The following is a 27,232-nucleotide window of genomic DNA, read 5'->3' on the forward strand; positions in this document are numbered from 1 at the left end:
AGATATATATATATATATAATGATTATATATATATATATTACTTAGTTTTAACACTTTTACGAATTTTAACACGTTCAGTGAATTTTATTGCTGCCTTGGGAAATCGAACTCACACACATCTAATTAATAACAATAGTTTTTAGTTAGATACTGTGTTTGCCCATGCAACATATGGTTTTGTTTCAGTCTATACAGCATAGTTTCTGTATGAGGGGACATGTAATTCATTAATTAGTGTGTTTTTATCCCAGTTGTCTCTAATTGCACTATTTGTTGAGAAATATATTACACAGACTCCTCATATCTTATTCACTGGCATAATAAAAGTACTTGTTTTTATTGCCTCTGCAGTATAGTGGCTGTTAGGGAGGGCGTGTTGTTTACCACTGCAAGCGAGTTACTATCTCCCCACATGAACTTGTTTAAGTTTTTTTTCATGTGTGAAGTACATGCGAAATTTTTATTAGTAACAGAAAACTAGCTCGGATGACAGTGGTAATATAAAACGAGTTTTGATATGTATATAAAGTCAATTTCAACAGTCCCTGATTACGAACGCCTGATGAAAGGGACAGGAAGATTTGGAGCTTCCCTGGAGAGCATTCGAAGTAAATACAATTAACCACTGCTTTGAAATGAAACATACGAATAAGCAATATTTACTAATATTCATTAAGTGCCGAAATACGCAGGAATCAAAGTTTGTGAACCGACACCAATTTGTGAATTTTTCCATTAAAATATAAAAAATAACAAAAAGGAAATAATAAATAATAAAAGTTAAATACGTTTCTTTTAAAATAAAAAAAAATCTACTTAGTCTTAAAACATTTTAAAATTGTTTTCATTATTTCACCCCCCCTCAACAAAACGTACGGCCCCAAGGGGGCCACGGCCCACAGTTTGGGAAGCGCTGATCTAGATGATGGATGATGTACCCTTACAAAGTGAACACTTAGTAACTGAACTACTTCTGCTTCTGTCACTTTCTTACCATCAGCAGAGAGGAAAGTTATTGTTTCATAATCATTCTTTCTCTTACTTGCTACGTAATGAAAAAACTCTTTTGGATTTACTTTGCCATGCTTAGCTAATTTTCTCTCAAAATCTGATTTAGCCTTCCTTACCATACTAATTAAACTTCTTGCTTATGCTTTATACTGTTCATGGGCATGCTGATCACCTTGCTATTTATATTCTTTCCACAACGCTTTCTTTTTTTGCAGCTCCTGCTTTATATTGCTAGTCATCTGCTTAATCCCTACTCTATTTACCCTCTTGACCCTGGGTATGCACTCTGATACTGCCTTGTTCAAACAATTCCTGACCACTTCCCATGCACTAATGACATTCATTCCATGTAGTTTCTTATGCCATGGCACTGCTCCAAGATGCCTCCTAACTTTGTCATAATCACCAGCTTTTGTAGTTCTGCATAAACTCTTTCTTGACTGAAATTTCCACCTTAAGCAACTTTCCAGGACAAGACTGCATGGTCACTTTTGCTGATTGGAGGTAGAATTGCTACTGGAGTTATAGATAGATCTTTTGATGCTATTACCAGATTCAACACTCTCAAACCACTGATCCCTTCTGTCATGTGCTGTTTCAGGTAATTATCCTTTAGTAACTGTATAAATTCCATTTCCATTTTACAATGGGCACTTTGTTCTTTCCAATGTATATCATCATAGTTGAAGTCTCCCATGATAATTGCTCAGCCTGCACTCATTGTGCTAATCTGCTGATGCGTGTTGTCCACATTTTCTTCTAGCAACCAACAATATATTTTGTCCAATTGGCCTCTATCTCACACACCATCAGATGAACCATTTCCATCAGATCCACTTCCTACAATCCTCCTTAACTTTTATTTTGTTGGTTGATGTTCTTCAGCTATCATTAATAATACCCTTCCTCCTGCCCTATTTCTTCTGTCTTCTCTGAAAATACAATATCCATTACATGCTCTGACAACTAGGGCTCGCTGATGCCAATAATTTTTGGCCAAGTTGAGGTGACCAGTGCTAAAAACTGCTCTCCTTTATTTCTGATGCTTTGGGCATTCATGTACATGCATTTCAACATTCCTTGGGCTCACAGTTATCCTTACATAATGTCATTACCTGCCCATTCTGATTTGAAATTTGGGAAACTGCATCCAGCTTTTCATAATCATTCCTGCATTCATACTTATCTATCTCAGGGGTGAGTAGATACATGCTGGATTACTTCCTCCCCTAATATCTTTCTCTAGTTTCTCTGGTTTGCATCCAAACTATCATTGAACAACACTTTCTCCTAACTCTAAAACCATTTAAGTGCAGTCCATCAGTCATATACAGGTCCTTACATCCATCAAATTCACCCCACACATCTATAAACTGCACACCACTCCTCCTGCACAATTTTCTCATTGACAATCATGGTCCTTCTTAATTCCATCCCATCATACTGAGGCAGCAGACTCACAATCTTTACTTTCTTACTCTTTACGATATAAAGAAATAAGATATTAAGGCTATCTTATGTTCTTCATTACTTACTGTATTCTCATAACTTTTTTTCAATCTAAGTTCACTGTAAAATCTTAGCAATGAATGGTGTAGAATAACAAAATCTATTCTACAAGTTGAGCTACAGTTTTGCGAAAAGTATAATAAAAGATTAAATGAATTTTAAAGTAAAAAAAAAAATTCAAGAACGAATAATGAATTTAATATATACATATATTTTTTATATTTACAACAGAACTGTTAATCACTGGCTAAAGAAAATAAACAGTTTAGTTGTTAAACTAAAAAAGGCAACTAATAGAACCAGAAGTAAAAAAAATGAATGGAAAGATAATCTCTTGCTGATGTGTGCTAGGTTTCTTGATGCAGTTCGATGGAATCCTCAACTTGGCATGCTGCTTGATCCTAACATGTCTTTAATGATCAATTTTGATCAGGTAAGTAATTATGCTATTAATTTCAGATTTTCATGAAATTTATTAACTCTTATGGTTATAGGTAAATTTGTATCATTATGTTTTTTTTAAAATAACAAAATGTATTAAATTTAATTTTAAATTCATTAATTAAATTAAGGGGAATTAGATCCCACATTGTTTTAAAACCGAATAAGAAACTCAAAGATTGGAATGAGAGAGTTTCATGCCGAATATAGTATAAAAAACTATAAAAGTATTGGCGAATACTAGCATGAGCTAAATACAAGTAGTCCTAGAACGTAGTACAAACACGGGCAGCTCGTTGCAAAGGTATTATTAAAGTCACCCATGTCCACTCTCCTGTTAGTCATCAGCCTGATTCACCTTAATAATTATTTAAAATCATCCTGCTAACTTCAAACTCACACCAAATGGGCTTGCCAAGTGGTTAGCATATCCATGCTCCAACCAACAGGCTACAAGTTTGAATCCTACCATGGGCACACATGTTCGTAATTATTATTGGTGGTAAATGAATTTCATCACCATATAAGACCACCACACCACCAGCTGGCTTATTGCAGGCGCCTGAGGCTTGAAAGTTCCATGTTTGGTCTCTAGCCAGGGTTTCTGAACCAGGTAAAAATAAATAAATAAACATACAAAAAAAATAATAATAATTAAATAGAATAAAAATTAATAAAAAAAATTTTTTTTAGCCCACCTACAGTATTAATGTACTATAGGTATACAGCCTTTCGTATACAGGAATTATTATTATTATTGTTATTACGTGACACCTCCAAAGAGTCCAAAGACTTATCAAGGGAGGGCACCTACTCTACAACTCTCCATCTCCACCACTCATTCCACCAACTACAGCAAACTGTATCATCTACACCAACACCACCTACTGCCCACTACCACCACTAGTATTTTCACAGACAATCACAAACATCCATGCCCATGGCAGGATTTGAACCTGCAGCTTTTCAGCTAGAGAGTGGATACACTAACCACCTAGCCAGCCAGGTGGCAATTATATAAGAAAAAAAAAATCTTCACTACTGCTTCCTTGAAGTTTCACATCAAGGAACTCAACTCTTCTCAGATCATCAGTAATACCTTCCCCCCTTTATTTTTTCTGTCTTTTTGAAAAACGCTATGACCATTATATTCTATTCTGATCAGTATGTCACCTATATTAACCATGCCTCACTGACACCAATAATTTGCAAACTAACTGTGTTGGTTGGCCAACTACTTTGTGGAGAATTTTGAACAGAACATCTTTTTGACAACATTCATCCCAAGCCTTCAGTGTGATACAGATATTATTATTATTATTATTATTATTATTATTATTATTATTATTATTATACATATATCTCCATGAAGTCAAAAGAGGTTCCAGTGAAAAGTGAATGAGTTTAAGGAGAGGTATGATACAATGAGTCGACTACAATGAGTCTTCTGACTACATGGAGATACTTGTTTAATAATAATAATATTAAACTTATAATGCAGTTAAGAACAGTCTTGGTATAATTGCCTCTGGAATTTCTTTAGTGTTTCTATTCTCATTTAGATAACCAGATCTGTGCATAGCGATCCAAATAATCCAATTGACCTGATACAATACATTGTTTCTTCCATATCACCACAACACCTTATTCTTATTTGGATTCTCTGATAATGATGTTTGTTGTTGTCAATGTTAAATTGATTCAAATATACCTGATCAATGCTTATACAGGCACAGATTCCTTGCCTTGACTGCTTCACGGAGCCAAATTTTATCAATATAATAGACTTCATTCCATCTCGACTTACTATTGTATATATGCCTGTAAGTGGCAACACTGAACTAGTATTTATATGCCCACAACACAATATCAACCTATTCAAAGCCTCTTTGCAGAACATTGCAGTACATCCAAATTTTCTGCCATTACCCTTCCAATTTAGTATCACCTACAAGCAACTTATCTCCCCAAAAACTCTAAACTATATTTATATATATATATATATGAATTGATTCTTCTCTGAGACATTAAATCTGCTGCACATGACTCACTAGTATCTATCATTCACCCATCTGGTCTCTTCTCAACTTTAACATTAAATTGTCAGGTGGTATTCTATTAAATGTGTCAGAAAAAGCTAAAAATTTAATATACATATGCATTGTATTATTACTACTTTGCCCATTACATTAAAGATGCCAAGAAATTATATTCTATTTTAATCTTTTGTTTACTTGCACTTGGATAAAGGATTAAACAAGAATATAATTTCTTGGCATCTTTTCACATATGCAAATAATATATTGCATATGTGAATTAATATTTTAGCTTTCTCTGACACATTTAATAGAATACCACCTGACAATTTAATGTTAAAGTTGAGAGTATGGTGATGGATAAAAGAGTGGTTGGTTGGTTGAATGATATGATACCAGTGAGTCATGTGTAGCAGATTCTAATGTCTCAGAGAAGAATTAATTGTGCATGAAGTATCTTTGTGATACTTCACACACTTGTATGTAGACTTCACATTATTTGCCTTAGTATGACGATTAACATTTCTGGCTAGATGGGTGAAGCAAAATTGCTTTTCATATTCCCCTTTGTCTGTAATGAAAGAACTTGGAATGGAGTGTTTGTGAGCTATATGCTCGCCCATTGTGGGCAGTGAAGTTAGCTGTGTTCAGCTGAACTTAAGATAGATTTTGGTGTTTTATATTTGTAACTTTCCGCTTCACTATATTCCGAGGCTTCCTTGATTAACAGGTTAGGATGAATGCTTGTCTTGATAAAGAACTTCTCAGCTAGATTAAGGAGAAGGGAAGAGATATAAGGGATATTAACTTCTCTATGGATCTGGATGTTTCTTATAAACCAAGGGGCATCCAGAATCATCCTCAGGCATTTATTCTGTAATCTTTGAAGTTATAGAATGTTTGAATTTACAGTGTGGCTCCATGCTGGGGATGCGTAAGTGACGACCAGTCGAATTACCATCTTGTAAAGTGTTAATTTCGTTTGCATGTGCAGTTTACTTTGTCTGTTGATCATAGGGTAGAGCTGTGCTAAGACTTTGGATGTCCTTGAGGTAATGTAACTTATGTATTTGCTGAATAGGAGTTTACTATCAAGAATCACGCCAAGATATTTAACTTCAGTCTGCCATGGAATCTTTACTCCCAATAAATAAATGTCCTCCATGGTATGGATTTTCTTTCTAGTAAACAATATAGCTGAGCTTTTCTGGGGGTTAACTTGGATCCTCCAGTCTGCCATTCACTTTTCTAAAGTGTGTATGCTGGTTTGAAGTCTTTTAGTTGCCAGTTTTGGGATCAGAGATCTTGCCATCGGTGCAGTATCATCTGCGTATAATGCAGTGAATGTTGTTCTTGGGTTCAGATGGATGTCCGCTACGTAGATTGAGAAGAGGAGAGGGGCCAGAAGAGATCCCTGAGGTACGCCTGCTGAGATCCTGTGTCTGGGCGAAACTGTTTCGCCGACCCTGACCTGCATATATCTGTCTTTCAGTGTATAATATTGAAATACAAAGCAAGTGATTATGACAAACTTAGGAGGAAGCTGAAGCTGTGTCATGGCATAAAGTCCTGCAATATATATTGAATAAGATAGTTACTAATGCATAGGAAATAGTTAAGGGGAATCTAGGGGAAGCAATACTAAATTATATACCTATGGTAAGGAGGGTATATCAGGTAGGAGTAGATGGATGAGTACTATTATTAAGCATGAGCTGCAAAAAAAGAAATTGTTGTGGAGGGTATATTATTATCTGAGACCTCCAGGGAGTCAAGGACTCATAGAGGGAGGCTATAAATCATCCAAACCAACTGTCATACCTTTCCTTAAATTCATTCACACTAGATGCACTCACTATTCCTAAAGGTCAATTATTTCACTCATTCACTGTTATGAGAGAAAAACCTAGTTCTTACCTCTTTCTTGACTGTGAACAAACTTAACTTCCATGGATTATCCTGTGTTCTCTCCACACCTTCCATATAATAAAAAATTTCATCAGACGATATCCTATAACTCTGGAGGTTTTTGAAGAGGCATAGAAATGGAGGAAAGAGTGCTGTAAAAGAAGTTAGAGATGATAAAGGTGACATGAAAACAGGAGAAAAAGATATCCTTGAAGTATGGAGTAATTACTTCGAAAAATTGCTAAATGAAACAAGCAGTGATAGCACAGTAGTAAAAAACACTCAACAGGCATACAGTCAGGAATACATATTCATACTTGAAGTAGAAAAAGTCATCCAAGGCTTGAAATGTGGAAAGGCAGTAGGAGTAGATGATATTCGACCAGCAATGCTGAAGTATGGTGATATAAAAGTCTTACAGTGGCTGTAAGACTTTTATACACTGCATAGTTCAGAAGGCCTGGACAGAGGGACGAATTCCTTATGATTGGAGCAGAGCTCTAATAGTACCCATATATAAAAAGGAAAATAAAACTGAATGTGAGAATTACAGAGGTATTTTCCTACTGAGTGTTCCTGGCAAGATCTATGCAAGTATACTTGAGAAACAGTTGAGAAGATTTGTGTGAAAAAAAGCTTGGTGAAGAACAAGCTGGATTCAGGCCAAATACAGGCTGTCAGGATCAGTTCTTCACTTTACGACAAATAGTTGAGAAAGCATGGGAATATAACAAAGATCTGAATTTAAGTTTTGTCGATCTGGAAAAGGCATATGACAAGGTGCCAAGGGAGAAGCTATTCAATATGCTACAGTTATATGGTGTCAATGGGGCATTATATCAAGCAATACTTAGTATGTATTTGAGTTGTAAGTCTGCAGTTAGAATTGAAGGAAGTACAGGAAGATGGTTTAATGTTAAATCTGGTGTGAGACAAGGATGTACATTATCCCCTCTGTTATTCATTATCTATATGGATCACATTATGAAGGTAAGTGGTATTAAACATGATATCAGAATTGGAGATGTTAATGTCAGCTCTTTGCTTTATGCAGACGATGTTATATGTTATACTTCTAAATAAATCCACTACAAGTTTGCAAGATTCCCTGACTAAACTGAATAACTGTTGTAATAGATATGGTATGAAGGTCAGCATTAAAAAGACAAAGACAATGAAAATAGGTAGAATTGTTGAAAATGTCAACTGTGTTGTGAATGGAGAACCTGTGGAACAAGTAAAACATTTCAGCTACTTAGGCACGATTTTTACTGAAGATGGTAAATTAAATATGGAAATAGACAACAGAATCAACAAAGCTGATATGGTGGGAAGTCAACTGAATAAATTCATATGGAATAAGAGAGAAATTAGTCGGAATACTAAATTATTTGAACACTGTATACAAGACAGTGTTCACACTAGTTTTATCTTATGGATCTGAGAGCTGGGTCAGAAGTAAAACACTTGACCAAAGACTAGCGACCGCAGATATGAGAGTCCTGAGAAAGATTAGAGGCATGAACAGATGGCATCAATGGCAATATCATATTAAAAACGAGGATATTAGGAAAGAACTTGACATTGTCGGCATCCAGGAATGTGTTAGCAAAGCTAATCTCAGGTGGTATGGTCACTTAAATAGAATGGGCGAGGAAAGATTAGCAAAACAAGTGTTCTCTGCCAGGTTGGCAGGAAAACAACCCAGAGGAAGACCAAGATATAGATGGATTGATACGGTACAATGTGCCTTAGACAATAGAAATATAAGATCTGATAATGATAATATTGGAGTCTTGACAAGTAACAGACTGATTTGGAGGAAAATTGTAGATAGGAAGTTAATTTTTCATGTAGTACTATCATATCCTGTACACCTCTTGAGGGTACATGTCAGGAATTTGAAGATGATGATATCCTATAACACCCATTCAAAAGTTTATAGACCTCTATCATATCACTCCCCTTTGTCCTATTAACAAGAGTCTGTAATCCACATACTTGCAATCTGCCCTCATAATCTAAATCCCATAATCTGGATATAATCTTTGTAACTCTTCTTTGCACCCTTTCCACAGCTTCTTTATCCCCTTGGAATCCGGGAGACCAACTTGGCACACAAACATAAGGAGAAAGCTGATCAGCAAGCATATGAAGAGTATGAGGGGTCAGGCAAGAAAGGTAAGCAGCATGGTAATGAAAGCAAAATCAGATTACAAGAAGAAACTAGCCAAGCAGGTCAAAGGAAATCCCAAAGAGTTGTTTCATTGTATGGCAAGTAAGAGGGAAAATAGCCATGGAAGAATAACCTTAATGAGTGCTGATGGTGATTAGGTGATAGAAGTAGATAAAATAGTTGGGTTACTGAATGAGCACCGTGTAAGGGTATATCATCCAAGTGTGGGTAATGCTGACATATGACAGGGACTGATGTGGGAGCAGAGGTGGATGAATAGGAGTGAAGGTTCTTAAGCTATTGCAGATTCTCATTGTAAATACAGCTGTGGGGTTAGACAGGATATCAGCTCGCGTTTTGAGAGAATGTACAAAGGAACTTGGCAATACCTCTGACTATAGGCTTTTTAATTTAAGTCTTAGTTCTTGTAGAGCTCCAAGGGATTGAAGAGAGAGGGGGAAGCAAAATAATTCATTTGCATAAGGAAGGTTCTAGGACTGCAGCAGCATATTATAGACCAATCACTATCTCAAGAGTGATTGTAAAAGTATTGGTCAAAAAGAGAATTCAAGAATGGGTGGATAAGAATATGGTATTCCATGAGGGGTAACATAGCTTTCTGAATGGTTGGTCATGCCTTAATAATGCATGACTGATCCTTCACAAAGCTATGTGAAGTAAATCAAATCCAGTAGAATCACCATGTAGCCATTCCTTTATCCATCTGAGTTGTCACTCTTTTAATAATAGAGCAACAGCTGAATTGGATAAAGGAAATGGCTATACGATGATTCTATTGGAATTTTGCAAAAGCATTTGACAGAATACCACATGAAACTTTTATGCAGATTAAAACAAATGGGGAAAGATATGACACTGTTTATGTGTATAAGAGGGTGGCTGACGGACAGATATGAAAACATGGTATGTGAAGGAGCAGAATGCAGTAGTGGCATACCACAAAGTTCAGTGCTGGGACCATTGCTGTTTAATTCGTACATAAATGATATAGAAAATAACCTGACAGGAAATATTCAGTTGTTTGCTGATGATGCAAAGTTAGGAAAATAATAGTTAATAAAGGTGATGTGGAAATCTTGCAGGATGATTTAAACAGGCTCTCAGTGTGGACAAAAGATAATAGGTATCAGTTTAATGTGAAGAAATCTAAAGTTATGTATTTTGGGAAAAATCTACTACAAGCTGTGTACCACATTGATGGAGTTGCACTCCAGGAAATAGATAAAGCTAGGGATTTAGGGGTGGTGGTGGTAAGAGGGTTGAAGTTTATAGGACATACCACTAAGGTTGCTAAGGTAGCTCATAAGATTACTTGTATATACTGAAGAATGCACCAACAAGTCGAGATAAGGAAGTTATTCCTTTTATCAGGCTTTGATATGCCACAACTGAATTATTGTGTTCTGGTCTCCAGGGTTTCTTGGGGATGTAGAAGTGGTGGAGAGGATTCAGAGATGAGTGACCATGATGGTGAGTGATTTGCATTCTGTGAGCTAAGGCCTAGGTGCTGGGTGAAACGCATGTCAAAGGCTTAATGAAACGAAACAGCACTGAGAAAGTATTAAAAATATTTAATTCTTCCACTATTTCATCTCAGTCACTGAGACATCATTGGAACAAAGGTTATAGGCTCTACTGGGTTAGTGTTTTAATGATACCATATTGTTGATAGGCAGGGAGGGATGGGAAAGTTTGTGAATGTATCTGCCTGTGTGGGTGGGCTACTTGTATATTGAAAAGGACAGGTTACCATTGGGTAGCAGAGCTTAATCACATTCACCACACCTTATCTAATGGCTACATTCCCACAGTATAAAAATAAAATAATCAATCCTTTCCAGAATCCTCGATCTTCTTTTCAGAAAGATTTTAGTAATACTATCAGTACCCCTATGTCCAAGGCACTTCAGAAAAAATAGCCAGAGTCTTAAAGAAATACAGTCTCTTCATGGCTTTCAAGACTCACCAAAAGCTTGCTACCTTTATACGTTTTACTAAAGATTAATTCCCTCCTCTCTGTGTGCCTTGAGTATATAAAGTCACCTGTTCCTGCAAGTTGGCTTACTATGGACAGACAGGAAGATCAGCCAACAGCTACATGGAAGAGCACAAAAAAACATCTGCAGTTATGACTATGGAAAATCAGGCCTTGAGGACCATGCTTTAGATATGGCTCAGAATCAGTTGGAAAAAGATCACCATGCTCCAATGCAGTAATTTAGAAGAGAAAGACTGTTTTTGGAATGTGCATCTGGTCTCAAAAATCAGCCTATTTTAAATAAATATGGTTGCATGAAACTTCCCAAAATATGGAAAACACTAGTACTTCGAAATCCCAGTTTACATCCTAGGCTACCAACAGGTGTCCACAGAGGGTGCTCCACCTAGTTAGGACTCTAGTCTTTTGTCCATGTGTTTCACTTAGTTTTGTGTTGCCTTTGTGTGTGTGGTGTTACCAGTATCATATTGCACTCCTTGACAATGTCCCAGTAACTGAGACAAAATATTGGAAGAATTAAATAATATTTTAAATCCTTTCTCGCTGCTGTTTTTCGTTCCATTAAGCCTCTAACATGAGTTCCCTATGAGGATAGATTGAGGGTGTGTGGATTGCAGAAGTTGGTTGATAGGTGAAAAAGAGGGGACATGATAGAAACTTATAAGTTACTTAAAGGATTTTATAGGATTGATGCAGGGGAAATGTTTCAGAACTTGCCTAGAGGCAAAACAAGAAGTCATCAAGTAGGGGGTGTGAGGTCTAGATTTTTTGCTTGGAGGGCAGTGAATGCATGGAATGGGTTGCCAGTATCAGTTGTGAGTACTCTGAATGTTAATGGGTTCATGGAGAGGTTATGATAGATTGTGTCGATAGTTTGGGTCTCCCAAGATAAGTCTTTGGACTCCATGGAGGTAGAATAATTGTACAATAATAATAATAATAATAATAATAAATAACTTTGTTCGATTACACTTGGATAAAGGATTAAACAAGAATATAATTTCTTGGCAAACTTTAATTAATTTAATTTATAATCAAGTGAAAAAATATCCAACTGCTCACTATAGTTGTTACCCTACTATATAACAATTATAGTGAGCAGAGCTCTCTATGTTGCTATGTAGCATAATGTAATAACAATACATAACTAGAATAAAGAACTTTTATTGTTAAAAGACCAGAAGATAAATGATAAAATATACAAAAAGCCAACAAGTTTCACTAGCTGTTTTCACCAGTTCAGCCTTGAAAATGCTAGACAGTGGCTAGTGAAACTTGTTGGCTTTTTGTATATTTTATCATTTATCTTCTGGTCTTTTAACAATAAAAGTTCTTTATTTTAATACATCAGACCAAATATGTACAATTTAAATACATAACTAGATTACTGAAATAAGACCATCCTCTAACAAACCCATGTGCTCCTTTGCAAAGCCTCTTATTCTTATTTATTTTAATTTTAAAATGATTTTAGTAAGTTTCTTTAACACCTTTAATAAATGATCTTTCAATATAGCAATTGCTATTATAACAAACTCACTATAATAAATTACCAAAATGTCTCAACCAGAGCACTTATAGATACAATTCTATGCTAAAAAAATTAATTACAGCAAACAACCCACCATAATAAACTATTCCCTAAGACTTTGCAATAGTGAGAACTGGCTGTACCACCAATGCCCAAAACACAAACCGCATATCATTTGCCAACACTTCTTTGGATCTGTTCCCACCCACCCTATATATGATGGTACTATTTTCCTCCACTTTCTATTCAAGAACTCTGATTATCACAAGACGCTTAATGAAAATAACCATACCTGAACAAAGTTAAGGGTACTGTTATCTCAATCATTCACTTCCTTAATAAATGCAGTGATATCATACCTAATCCAGCCAAAAGTCTTACTATTATTATTATTATTATTATACAGTATCTCCATGGAGTTCAGAGACTCATTGTGGGAGATCCAAACTAACTACTATATACACAACACACAAAACCTCATGTATACCTCTCCCTTAAACTCATTCAATGTTACAGAACTCACAACTAATTCTGGCAATCCATTCCACTCATTCACCACTCTCCATGCAAAAAATCTAGTCCATACATTCCTACTGACCACACTCTTACAACTTCCACAGATGGCCGCTAGTTCTCTGGTTATTTGTCATATATTGAAAAATTCTCTTTGCATCAATCTTATAAATCCCCTTTAATATCTTAAAAGTTTGTATCATGTCCCCTCTTTTCTGCCTATCAAGTAAACTTCGTAACTAGCCCACAAACCTTCAACCTATCCTGATAGGGAGCATTCCACAGACCTCTCACCAACTTAGTCACTCGTCTCTGAATCTTCTCTACCACCTCCTGGTCCCAAAGAAACCCAGGTGAACAAATCTGTGCATAATAGTCAAGATATGGCCGAATCACAGTATTATAAAGAGGAATAATAACTTCCCTATCCTTACTTGCTAGCACATTTTTCAGCTAGCGTATTTAAGTAATCATTTGAGCCAACTTTTATAATATGCCCTCTGAACTTCAATTCTCAGTCGGCCATTATCCCCAAATCTCTAGCCTCATCAGTTTATGCAATCCAGTACCATCAATATGATACACCATATGCAACCTTTTCAACTTGAAGTGCATAACCTTACATTTTGCAACATTAAATTGACAGTAATTATTCTTTGCCGACAATGCCAATTTATTTATATCATCCTACAGGATATCTACATCACCTTTATCAATTATTGCTGTACCCAGTTTTTCATCATCAGCAAACAACTGATGATGAAAAACTTATCATTTAGAGATAAAATGTTTGATTTTATCTCTAACCAACTTTTCCAATACTTTAACAACTACTCCTGATATATTAATGAATTGGTCTGTAGTTTGCTACCTCTGTCTTGGAACTACCTTTATGAAATAGAACTATCTTATCCTTCTTTCCACTTCCCCAAAACCCTGCCAGAGCTGAGACTTTGATTCAACAACTTCATTAGAGGCAATGACAATTCTCTTGCACATTCACATAGTACATGGGCTGTCATGCTATCCAGTCCCAATGCCCTGTTCACATTCATATTTTTCAATATGCTGAACACCTCCTCTTCATTTACCTCAATTTTGATATGCATCTCTGTCACATTAGCAAATGCAAAATCTCCACCTTGATGATACACCTTTGCAAAATGATCACTCACCAACTCAACTACTTCTTTTGCCTCTGTCACCTTCCTACCATGAGCACTGTTTAAAGTCATCCTACCATAGCCATTTTCCCTCTTACTTGCTACATAACAGAAAAACTCTTTTGGATTTACTTTGGCCTGCTTAGCTAATTTTCTCTCATAATCTTATTTGGCCTTTCTTACCAAACTAATCACTCTTATTGCTTGTACTTTGTACGAGGGGGATCCGGAAAGTTCTGATAAACATCTAGAACAAAAATGATATTAAAGTAACTGATATAACCACAAGAAAGAACATAGTAGTAGCAGAGTTATGAAGGTAACTTATGTTCTTATATCCTTGTATGTTCTTTCTTGTGGTTATATCAGTTGCGTTAATATAATTTTTGTTCTAGGTGTTTATCAAAACTTTCCAGACTTCCCTTGTCCTGCTCATGAGTATGCTGATCACCTTTTACTTTATATTCCCTCTACAGTGTTTTCTTTTTTTACAGCTCTTGCTTTATTTCTCTGCTCATCCACTTAATTCCCACTTGGTTAATCCTCCTGACATTGGGTATGCAATCCAATACTGCTTCTTGCAAACAACCTCTGATCACTTTCCATGCACTACTGACATTCTTTCTTTGTAGCTTCTCAAGCCATGGCATTGCTCTAAGATGACTCTTAAGTCTGCCATAATTATTATTATAACTCACCATAAACCCTTATTAACATCTGACTTACTTCAGCATTTTAAACGCTTCACATTCATCAACTTTTAGTGTTTTCTCAGTATTTACTATGATGGTCAATGTTGTTTCCTTCCGTCTCCCTCAAGCATGAAATATATTGGCAACATATTTGCTGATTATTATTATTATTATTAACACCAGACCTCAACGGAGTCAAAAGACTCATTGCAGGAGGCAAACACTGTTACACACAAAGCCATTTCTATTATATTTCTATATATTCTCAGCTGGAGTCACTTGTTATCTCTAGCAACATATGTTGTTTAAATTAATCTTATTGAAGGCTAACTTAACATCTTAAGTTAATCTTATATACTCACATATGTTGTTGATCTACATGGGTAACTACTCACAATAATTACAAAATTTGCTAGTGAGGAATTAATTAATTTGCCACCTCTTTCCTAGATGTTCATATTTCCTTCCTTATTACATGGATCATATTCCTTGTATTGTACCTTATACTTCTACAGTTGTTGACATCTTCACCTTTATACTTTCTGCATAACATCCTCTACAGCTCCTGCTTAATTTGCTGACTGATCTATTTCACATCCATTCAATTTATTCCATTTTAGGAATATATAATTTGACATTACCAGTGATGCTAGTAGTATCAGACTATATCTTAAATTAGGCCTCAGCATAATTTTTCCCTTCAGTTTTACATGCAATGAAGGTCACTAATTTACTTTCAGAGTTTGTCATCATAGTCTTCCACTTTATTTCACATCTACCTTTTCTTCAATGAAACTTTCAATTACCTAACCACCTTCTATATCAAAATTGCACGACCACTTTCACCAAGGTGGCAACAGAGTGAAATATAGAGATTAAAAAAAAAAAAAGTTTTATGTTTTTTCCAGGCAAATATCTCCATGGTATTTTCTCTGTACAAAATGAAAGTCAACAGTTAACTTATCCAAAACAATGCATGCCCAGATTTACTAAGTATTGCACTTATTTTCATTCCAGTTCATTTCTTGATAATTGTACATCTGAAACATGAAGTGCACCAAACTTATGCAAAGTAACTTTTGAACAAGAGAGAGAGAGAGAGAGAGAGAGAGAAAGAGAGAGAAATCATCTATGTGTGATTACCCTATTATAATTTGAATTAAATTGATAAAGTGAATTAGAAATACGTCTAAATTTGGCTCAATAATTTTTTTTTAAATTATGCATCTTTTTTCTTCCTTTTTTTCTTTTCTTTCTTTTTTTTTTTTCAGATTTTATATGAGCCAGTTCTTGAAATGGAGGTATGTTCTTTGCCATCCCCTTCATTAAAAGCAGGCCAAGTAGATTCCAAAGAATATAATAAGTTGTGGGCTATGATATCTTCACCAAATATAAGAAAGATCTGGTTTCCTTTACAGCAAGTCAGCATGTTTGATTTTTTGCCCCCTTCATTAGCCAATGCACTTGGAAAAACAAGCAGGGTAGTTACAGTGACATCTTTTCTTAAAGACAAAACATATACAGACAATATGTGTAATGAGGATGAAATTGATGTTAGGTGAGTTTTTCATGTCATTTTATAATATAATATCTGTGAATATAATAATCTAGTGTAAAATTGTAATTATGCTATAAGATCAACAGCATGTGACCAACATTGTTTCCTGATCACTGCTTTGGAAATTAAAAAAAGAGTTTCTTAACAAGTTAATGAAACTGAGCTCAAAAACAGTGTAATTTTCAATAATCAAATACAAAAGGATCATATTGAGATTGGCAGATATATATTTTAAAATCTTATCTTAATTTTTGTAATGCATTTTTATAAATGCATTACAAAAATTAAGAGAAGATTTTTATATATCTGCTTAAGTTGACATGATAATTATTATGCAGCATTACATTATTATTATTACATGACACCTCGAGGAGTCCAAAGAATCATTGAGGGAGGACACCTACTTTACAACTCTCTGTCTCCACCACTCAATCTGCCAGCTACTGCAACTATCATCATCATCTACACCAATGCCATCTAATGCCCACCACCACTAGTATTTTCACCGACAATCAAACACAATGGTTGGTTTCCTATATTTCTATTATCTAACGATAATAGAAATATTCTATTATGCAACAGGAAACCACTGTTGAAAATAACATGATCTTAGGATCTAATTTCTATATATATTTATACATGTTGTTCAGATATTGTATATTATTATTATTATTATTATTATTAAACAAGACCTCATGGAGTCAAAGCCTCATCTAGGAGGTCCTTTTATCTCACACACATCTCATCATACCGGGTCTTAAACACATTCAAACTCCTTGCAGACACCACACTCTCAGGCAAGGCATTCCAATCATTCACAACTCTGCACGAAAAAAACCTGCCTCTCACTCCCCTACTCACACCCTCTTTATACAGTTTCCAGGGATGACCTCTGGTTCTCCCTTGATCTCCCACTATTCTCTGTAGAACTTCTCCACCACTGATCTTATAACAATCCCTTACCAACTTGTAGGTCTCTATCATATCTCCCCTCTTCCTTCTCTCCGCTAGACTCTGCAAATTACATCTTTTCAATCTTTCCTCATACTCGACATTCCAGAGGTCAGAAACTACCTTAGTCAGTCGCCTTTGGACCCTTTCCAACATCTCTTCATCCTTCTGAAAACCAGGTGACCAAATCTGGGCACTATAGTCCATGTGTGGCCTAATCAAAGCCTTATACAATGGAACAAGAATCTCCCTCCTTCTACACGTCAGTGTCCTCCTCATCATTCCCAGAAGTCTTTGTGTTGTCTTCACAATTTTGGCGATGTGTCCCCTAAATTTTAGATCCTTATCCACTATCACTCCCAGATCTCTTATTTCCTCTACTTCCAACAATATATTCTCACCAAGCATAAATTCTGCATCCCATCTTTGTTTTCCAAAAATTTTAAAACCTTACATTTTGCAACATTGAACTCACATCCCCATTTTCTTGCCCAATCACTCAATTTATTCAAGTCTTCTTGAATAAATTGAGTGATTTTATTCCAGTAACTTTGCATCATATCCAATGATGCAAAGTTGGGACGAACCACAACATCTTCACTACTCTTTATGGTTCGTCCCAACTTTGCATCATCTGCAAACAACTGAATATCTCCATCCAAATCTTCGCCAATATCATTAATATACAAGTTAAATAGTAATGGCCCTAAAATAGATCCCTGAGGCACTCCACTAGTGACTTTCCTTTTCCTGGATATTGCACCCCCATACACAACTTGTTGATACCTATCAGATAGCCAGTCTCCAATCCAAAGCACTAATCTAATATCCAACCCCATCTGCTCTAGTTTGACTGTCAACTTATCATGAGGTACTCTATCAAAAGCTTTTGCGAAATCCAAGTATATTACTGTGTATCCTTCTCCTCTGTCCAAGGAAGCAGTCACTTTATTGTAATAAGTAAGTAGATTACTAAAATATGACCTCCCTTTAGCAGATCCATGCTGTCCATCAAAGATTATACCATTGTTGTCAACCCAATTCTGGATCCTAGTTCTCACAAGCTTCTCCAACAACTTAACCACAACACCTGACACACAGATAGGCCTATAGTTTGATGCTTGAATTCGATCACCTCTTTATGAAGTGGCACAATCTTGCCCTCCTTCCACTCTTTAGGGACTTGACCAAGTGCAAGACTCGTATTAAAAAAATATGTCATGGCAGGTGTCAACTCTCTGGCACATTCCTTCAGAATACGCGGTGATATATTATCAAGTCCCACAGCCTTATATACATCTAGTTTACTCAACTCCCCAAACACCTCTTGCTCACTTACAGTCAGTCTCTCCTCCCCATCATCAACTGCTCTTAATCTCCCCATGAAGTCACATTCACAAGATTGAAAGATCTTTATGAACTGCTCATTAAGTATCTCCACCACACATTCTGCAACAGCTGTCTTTATACCATTTCCTCCAATCAATGTCATCCTTCCATAATCATTCTTTCTTTTGCTGGCTACATATCGAAAGAACTCCCTAGGATTCTTTTTAGCTTCATTAGCTAACTGCTGTTCATACCTCTCTTTAGCTACTCTCACCAACCAAGTCACCCTCCTTGCCTGATCTTTGTAGACTTCATGAAATTGGTTACTTCCACTTCTCTTATGCTGCCTTCACAATGCCCTTTTTCTCTGTATTGCATGCTTAATCTCTTTATTCATCCATCTCACACCTACCTTATTTAACCTTCTCACCCGTGGTATACATTTAGACATTGCATCCACTAAATATTTTTTGAAAATCCCCCAAGCTGCATTGATCTCTTTTCCAGCTAACTCCTCATTCCATGCTACACCTGCAAGCTGTCTCCTGAGCTCTTCATAATCACCCCCCTTGTAGTTCCACATATACCCTTTTTTCACAGGGGTGCTTGCACTGCTGGCAACCACCCAAGTAATCACCTCATGGTCACTTTCACTAATTGGTGGATGATTTGATACCTCATTGATAATTACATCCTCCGATGAGATGACCAAATCCAAGACCCTTAATCCTCTTGTGCCCTCTGTTACATACTGTCTGAGGTAGTTATCCCTCAAAAACTCAAGAAACTCATTTTCTTTACTTCCAGTTGCTATCTCTTCATTCCAGTCTATATTGCCATAATTAAAATCACCCATAATGATCACCCTTTTCTTATTTGCTTGGCTTATTTGACTATACATTTCACTATCACCACCATCCACATTACCAGGTCTATAACAACATCCCACCAAGTATTTGATTCTATTCACCTCTATCTCACACCATACTGCCTCAAAACCACTGGCCCCATTTCCCTCTTGCATCTCTACCTTGTATGGACATAACTCTTTCTCTATCATCAATAGCACTCCCCCTCCCTTTTTACCCCTTCTATCCTCACGAAACACATCATACCTTTCCATCTCTATTCCTGTCAGGATGTCATCCTCATCTAACCATGTCTCACTTATTCCGACAATCTCTGGGTGCACAGACGCAATTAGTGCAACCATTTCATCCGCCTTGTTTCTTATACTTCTAGCATTGGTATACAAACACAACAGCTCATTTCTGGATCTACAGCGAGTTCCACTGATACCACTCACTCGATGTGATCTCTCCATGCTGGACTGGGGCCATTTCCCTTTCTGCTTCTTCATTTTAGAACCCTTTGCAATTCCATCTGTTTCCTTTTGATCCCTGATCATCCCATTACTTTCCTGCCTACACATGCTCTCACCTCCTCTTGGAGCATCCACCTTTCTCATGCTGTGTATCCCTGTCCACCCTGAGCCTCCCCGTTTCCCTGCTCCTCTTGCACACCCATTCTCTCATTTTCTATACTCATACCACTCACTTCCACATTCATTTCCACTCCTTCAATCTCTCCTGTCTTACTCTCCTGCTCTTCCACATCACTCCCCTCTCGATCTGATTCATTCTCTCTATTCACTTCTCCACTTTCCAGCAGCAGTCTCTCCAAGCGACTCACACCATAACCACTCAAATGCAGTCCATCGCTCCCATACAGCTCACTTCGTCCCTCAAACTCATTCCCACATTAACAAACTGTACTCCCATCTCCTCACACATTTCAGCCAGAATATCATTCATAATCTTTGCTCTCCACCTCATTTCACCACAATCATACCTAGGCAACACACTGACCACCCTTCCTGTCACACTATTCTCCTTTATCTTTCCAAGCAGTCTCCTGACATTCATTTTGACATGCTCTTTGTTCTCTCTCAAATCATTTGTACCAATTAATACAATTAACTCTTTTGCTCGTTCCCACCTCATATTCAATGCCTCAATCACTCTATTCATTTTACTGCCTGGAAAACATACCTTGTGCATTTTATCCTCTAGCACACCTTTAATAATGGAGTCGCCATACAACGCCACTCGCTCATCTTTTGTTAACTCTTTCATGCCATCATGATTTATTTTAATAGTTTTGACCTGAATTCTCTTAATTTCATTCCGCATCCATTTCATTTCTTGCTTCATCCAATCCAATTCACCTTCCGAACCTCGCGACACATTCACTCTATCATTAAATCTTTCTAACTCTCGACCCCCTCTTCTCACTTTCCCTCTCATTCATCCTTCTTTGTTTCCATACTTTCGGTCCAACATACGTCCAACTTTCACTATCATTCTTCTCACTTTCACTCTCACATATCTTTCTTTGTTTCCGTACTTTCGGACTAACATGCGTCCAACTTTCGCTATCATTCTTCTCACTTTTACTGTCATTCATCTTTCTTTGGTTCAGTACTTTCGTTTCAACATGCGTCCAACTTTCACCATCAGTCATTCTTTTTTCGCTATCATTCATTCTTTCGATTTTTTTTACTTGCGATTTCTGCATCACGCCATTTCTACTTTCATTCGTTCTCTCAATTTCGTTTCTTTCCGCCTCACTTTCGTCCCTTTTAACATCCGTTACGGTTGTAAAATCGCTCTTTTTCTTTTTTCCTGATTTTTTAACATTTTTTTGCCTGTCTTTCTCACCATCCTTCTCTTTCAAACGTGCACTCGCGACACAATCGGTATATAGGATTAAACTGTGGCATGATGTACAAGAAGACAAAAATCAATAACAGACTACTTTATAGCAAATGAAAAAGCAGCAAACCTCTTCCTAGATGTTAAAGTTAGGAGAAGACTAGATAATGATCTGTATCGAAGATACAGATCATTATTTAGTGCATACAAAATTAAGGTTTCCATCAAATTGGTTACAAAAAAATGCAACATAAGGAAACTAGAGAAACAAAATCTAATTACAAAGTAACACTACTAAATGATTTAAGCATAAGAAATTTATACTAATAGAGGATTCATAACTATTTAGAAAAAATACAAGAAAATGAAGACCCAGAAAGAATGGAATAATATGAAAGTCTAGGGGCACATAAAAAATACCATAAAAATAAAAAGAATTGCATATATGAGACAATGAAATAAAAACAATAACTGCAATTAAAAAGCTATTAAAAAGGCTTTAAAAGATGGTTAAGTAATGAAAAACAATTTAATCTTCTTGTAAGATTAAATTAAAGATTTTAAAAAAATGAGTAACTGCCAAAAGAGAAACTAGAAAGAGACACAGAGAAAACAGGAAAAAAATTGTATCTTACCTAGAAAATGATATATACAAAATAAAATGTCTATAAAGCATATGAATGCAGATATAAAAGAAACTGCAAATATAAATTGTGAAGTAGCTTTAAAAGAATTAGAATTAGCATAGTATTACTTTCAAGCTTCCATGGAGTCCAACACTCATCAAAGGAAGTCGAACACTCACAGACCACAATAACTACCATACTTTGCTTTGAACACATTCAATGTTGGAGCACTCTCTTTACTCACTCTTACCCAATCTAGCAATGCATTCTGCTCTTTAATTACTAGCCTGGGAGAGATACTAAGGTTAAAGTAATGCAGAAGTCATATATATCTCATATACAAATAGCTAAAGGTGCTAGACCTTAATAAAAATCTCTGGATGAGAGAAAGATGTTGAAAGTTTTTCTCCTGAGTCTGACTCCCACTGATGAGACCTCAATAAAGGTTGAAACCAGTCTGATTAGTGGCCCTTCTCATTATGCATAACATTTTACACATCCAAAAGGGTGTGTGCTTTGCATTATGGGATACATACCAAGGCAAGTGATGTGAAGTCATTAGCCCCTATATACAAGTAGCTCAGATGTGAATATATTTCACATGCAAAACATTGTTTTACTTCCTTGGATAAAGGATTAAAACCAAGTATATAATTTTGTGGCATCTTTAATGTATAGTAGAACCAAGATTATTATTATTATTATTTGACACCTCCAGGGAGTCCAAAGACTCATTGAGAGAGGGCATCTACTCTACAGCTCTGTCTCCACCACTCAATCCACCAACACCATCTGCCACCAACCACCACCACTAGTTTTTCCACCGACAATCACAAACATCCATGCCCACGGCGGGATTCGAACCAGCAGTCTTTTGGCTGGAGAGTGGAGAGCGGATATGCTAACCACTCAGCCAGCCAGGCTGGCTGGCCAAGATAAAAAAAATTTCAACAAAGAATAGTACAACGAATAGTACAAATAGGCAACAAAAAAAAAAAAAAGGCATGGAAAATAAGGAACTGTAGGACAGCAAAGATACAGCTTTAAAGCCACATTCATTCCTTTTTAATATGTTGCTAAATTGTATTATATGTTCACTGCTGTATAATGCTTTTAATTTATTTTACTCTAACAAATATGAAAAAAAATTTCCTTCATAATTACTTGTTTACATATTTTCATCAGATGGTTTTAGAATAGGTTAATTTTATATAATGACTGTAACTTACAGATAATGAAAGCAGAAGATATATATTCACGATGTCTAGGTGGGCAGTGCACACCCAGGAAATTCATGAAGAAATAATTTTTGAGCAGTTATTAATTTTAAATAAATAGCCATGAAATGTTACAAATATCAAGATATTCACAGTGTGACTGCAAATTACATAGGACAAGGATTATTGTTGAAGCATTAATTGAGTAGTTATATAAGAAGCAAGAGAAATGTGGCTCCCTATATGGAGTCTGCAGACAGAGAAAGAGAGACCACTTGCACAGTTAGCTTAGATCTTCTACTAAGTACATTAATGACTGGCAGATGAGAAATGAAGTGCAGTTAGCTATTCCTTGGGATTTCTGTTAGATAACTGTGGATTGTTTTAAAAAATGACATTTATTTTATCCTTCTCAACAACAGGAAACAGTGTTAAAGATATTTTGTGTACCTTTTTCAAACTGACAATATGAGGTCAAGTTAAAAGAAAAAAAAAATTGTTCAAGATGAGTCGTACATGGGTTCCTGTAATCCAGCTGAGTGGAGGCTTGAGTTGGTGTATAATTTGAGGACTGGAGTTCTGCTTCAGAATGATCTTGTTTTGGGCAGATATGCACACTAAGTATGGCATCAAAATGGTGGTTTCAAGTGATCTTAGAGTCACCAGGTTGAATAATGAGAAGTATACCAGCTCAGGGAGGAAATGCAGCAGGTGAAAGTTTCTGTGTTGTATGGTAGTGGGGTCACATCTGTGAGCAGGCATTGTGTAGTAGCAGAACAATAAACTAGACCTAATTCTAGACCCTATCCATACTACTGAATGAAAGAGATAATTTTTACTTCTAGACATCTGATACATTGTTCAAGGAGACATTTTTGAAACACAGAATGGTCATTTATTATTAACTTCATGAGACAATAGCATAGTTAGCAACAATATAACTCTTTGGTTAATAAGACCTGGGTTCAAATCATTTGTCTGTGATGCAAGGAACTTTTTTAAGGGTTTTTCAAATGAAAGTGAATTAGTCATCCTCATATGGAGGTGACAAGATTTTCCACCCAAAAAGTGGTGCTTTATCTCTGCAAAACAATGAAACTGGCCACAAAATATTCACACTCATAGACATACCATAGCAATAGGATTAACCACTCTATCATGATATGCATTAGGTTAATGAAAAATCTTAAATTGTCTACAGACAACATAACAGTTGTCTGCAATGTTTTGCCAGTCTGGTTGGCTGAGTGGTAAGCATACCTGCTCTCTAACAGGCTGCAGGTTGGTATCCTGCTCTGGGCATGAATGTTTGTGATTGTCTTTAGGCATGAGATGAATTTCATTGCCTGGTGTGAGACCACCGCTCTGCTTATTTGAGGCCTGAAGTGGCTTGCAAAAGTTCCACATTTGGTCTCTAGAGCAGGATTTCCAGACTATGTAAAATTAAATTAAAAAAAACAAAAGAAATATATAAAATTGATTAAAAAAAAGAAAAAAATTCTTAGCCCTCCCACGGCACAAAATGTACTATAGGAATGAAGATAATCTTTCATGGGTGGAAGCAATATAAAAAAAAAGGGGGGTGGTTCGTCTCCTTGTCCTTGCTTCTTCTTTCTGATCTACCCCAGTTTCAACCCTGTAAACTACCTCTCAACAGTTTAAATGTCTCAATTATAATATCTCTCCTTCTTCTATTGACCAAACTCTGTAGCCCACATGCCCTCATAGTTAACATTACAATGTTAACAAAATTATTAACCAATTATTATTAACCAATTATTATAATAATACCAATATTTACATTGTAAATATTGGTATTAATGTGAAGTTCAAATTATACAAATCATACATTTTAACTCTAAAATTATGCCTTAGCACAATGAGCCAATATTACCACCTATCAGTCCACATTGCTAGTTTCAAGTCGTCAAGGGATGGGACTGTATTGATATAATTTTTGAGAATTCTCTCCAACTTTAGATTACTTACAAATAAGTACAGTATCTTCATTAAAATATCTCGTTAAAATATAGTAGCCTGAAGTCATATCTCTGACATCCTCTGAACTACCATATGCAACTCTCAGATATCCTTTCAAACAGCCTATCAAAATCACTAACCAATTATCCATTTCATTTACTTTAATTCTTTCAGTGCTAATCTGTCAGGTGTCTGTCCAACACCTGTCCAGGGCCCAGAAATATGGTTTATGCAATCCTCTCATTTACTATAATCATTGCTTTATTGTAAATTGTAATTAAATTACTAAAAAAAAAAAGATCATCCAAGACTGCTTTCATTTTTTCATAACAGAATTTTTTAAATTAAAATACTAGATGAAACTTTAGGAAACTGTAGTGGTAGAGAATATGCGAGCAACTAAGCCTAATTTGAGTAGAAGCTTATTATAGTACTTTGTTGTATGCAACTGCTTAAGAATTTCTGTCGCTAGTACTATGCTGCTCAATTTAGTTAAGGAATCCTAATATAAGGGGAAGGTTAGCGAGGGGCCAACCACCCCTCCTGTAAAAACCCTATTGGTTACGAAACAAGCACAACAGAAGCCTTGGAATTCGGACGCCTTTGCGACTATGATTATTAATCGTTTTGGGACCCGGAATATATGTAGTTTGGTGAAAGAAGGAGCTCTTTTTAATGTGACAAATGTCTTACAACAGTATAAAATTGGACTTTGTGCTGTACAAGAAGCGCGTTGGCCGGGACAAGGCTCGACCCGCAATCAGGGGTACACGCTATACTATAGTGGTGACAACAGAGGACAAAGAGTCCTCGGAACTGCGTTTTTAGTTAGTGATAACTTTTTGTGTAATATTTTAAATTTTAAACCTGTGAACAATCGGCTGTACTATTAAAGTTAAGGGACGTTTTCAAAATGCGTCTATTGTGAACTGTTATGCGCCTACTGAAGAGAGCTCGGAGGAAGCTAAAGATTGTTTCTATAAAGTGCTCGAGCGTACTTGTAATAATCTACCATCCTATAACGTCAAGCTAGTGGTGGGAGATTTCAACGTGAAGCTGGGGAGAGAGCATGTGTGGTGCCCTTTCGTGGGTAGTGAGAGCCTACATGAGGAGTGCAATGATAACGGGATCCGACTTGCGAGTTTTGCCGCTGCTACAGGATGCTTTGTAAAGAGCACTATGTTTGCGCATAAAGACGTCCACAAACAGACCTGGAGATTGCCGGACAGTAGAACAGCTAACCAAATAGCCATGTACTAGTGTATCGATGTCACCACAGCTCCATCTTGGATGTGAGAAGTTTCAGAGGAGCAGGTGGCCTATGATTTTAGGCATAGAAATGCAGTTCAGAAGCCCGCGTGTCCTACCATACGATCGGCATGGGACCTGGACAAGTTGAAAACAGTGGAAGGCAAGCAGGCTTTCCAGTTAGAGTTGCAGAATCATTTTGGGGAGTTACAGGAGGAAGAGGATGATCCGGAAGGGATGTGGGACACCATCAAAAATACGGTCGGGTTAGCTGCCTCGAGAACTGTGGGAAAGAGAAAGAGAAGGAGAAAAGCATTGTTTATGTCCAGAGTCGGGTAAATGCTGTGAATGTGGCTTATTATCAGGTGCATCCCCTTTTTGCCTCGCGCTTGCTGTCTTGGACTACAAAGGTGGGACTATACAAGACTTTGATCAGGCCTGTTCTCCTCTATGGTGATGAAGTGTGGACTCTCATGGCGAGGCAAGCCGATCACCTGAGAGTATTCGAGAACAAGATGCTACGACGTATCTATGGAGGGGGTCATGGAGATGGAGTCTAGAGGAGGCGGTCCAATGCTGCCATACATGCTTTATACAACTTGGCAGAC

The 27,232-nt window shown here is 36.5% G+C and overlaps 1 protein-coding gene and 1 non-coding gene across 4 annotated transcripts in view; both read left to right on the forward strand.

Moving 5' to 3' along the window:
* The window catches only part of LOC150098713 (uncharacterized), a 160,431-nt gene that overhangs the window by 42,161 nt on the left and 91,038 nt on the right, over window positions 1-27,232 (forward strand). For all 3 annotated transcript variants that reach the window (XM_090404805.1, XM_090404803.1, XM_090404804.1), the window contains exons 3-4: window positions 2,753-2,954; window positions 16,273-16,559. In XM_090404805.1, the coding sequence (XP_090260931.1) occupies window positions 2,753-2,954; window positions 16,273-16,559 (489 nt within the window). The remainder of the gene's footprint in view (window positions 1-2,752; window positions 2,955-16,272; window positions 16,560-27,232) is intronic.
* LOC150098714 (signal recognition particle RNA) lies at window positions 23,906-24,196 on the forward strand. The gene has a single exon (XR_016549556.1).

Source organism: Typopeltis vanoorti, chromosome 15 (assembly GCF_054136105.1).
Source record: "Typopeltis vanoorti isolate ZY-2024b chromosome 15, IOZ_Tvanoo_1.0, whole genome shotgun sequence".
NCBI lineage: Eukaryota > Metazoa > Arthropoda > Arachnida > Uropygi > Thelyphonidae > Typopeltis > Typopeltis vanoorti.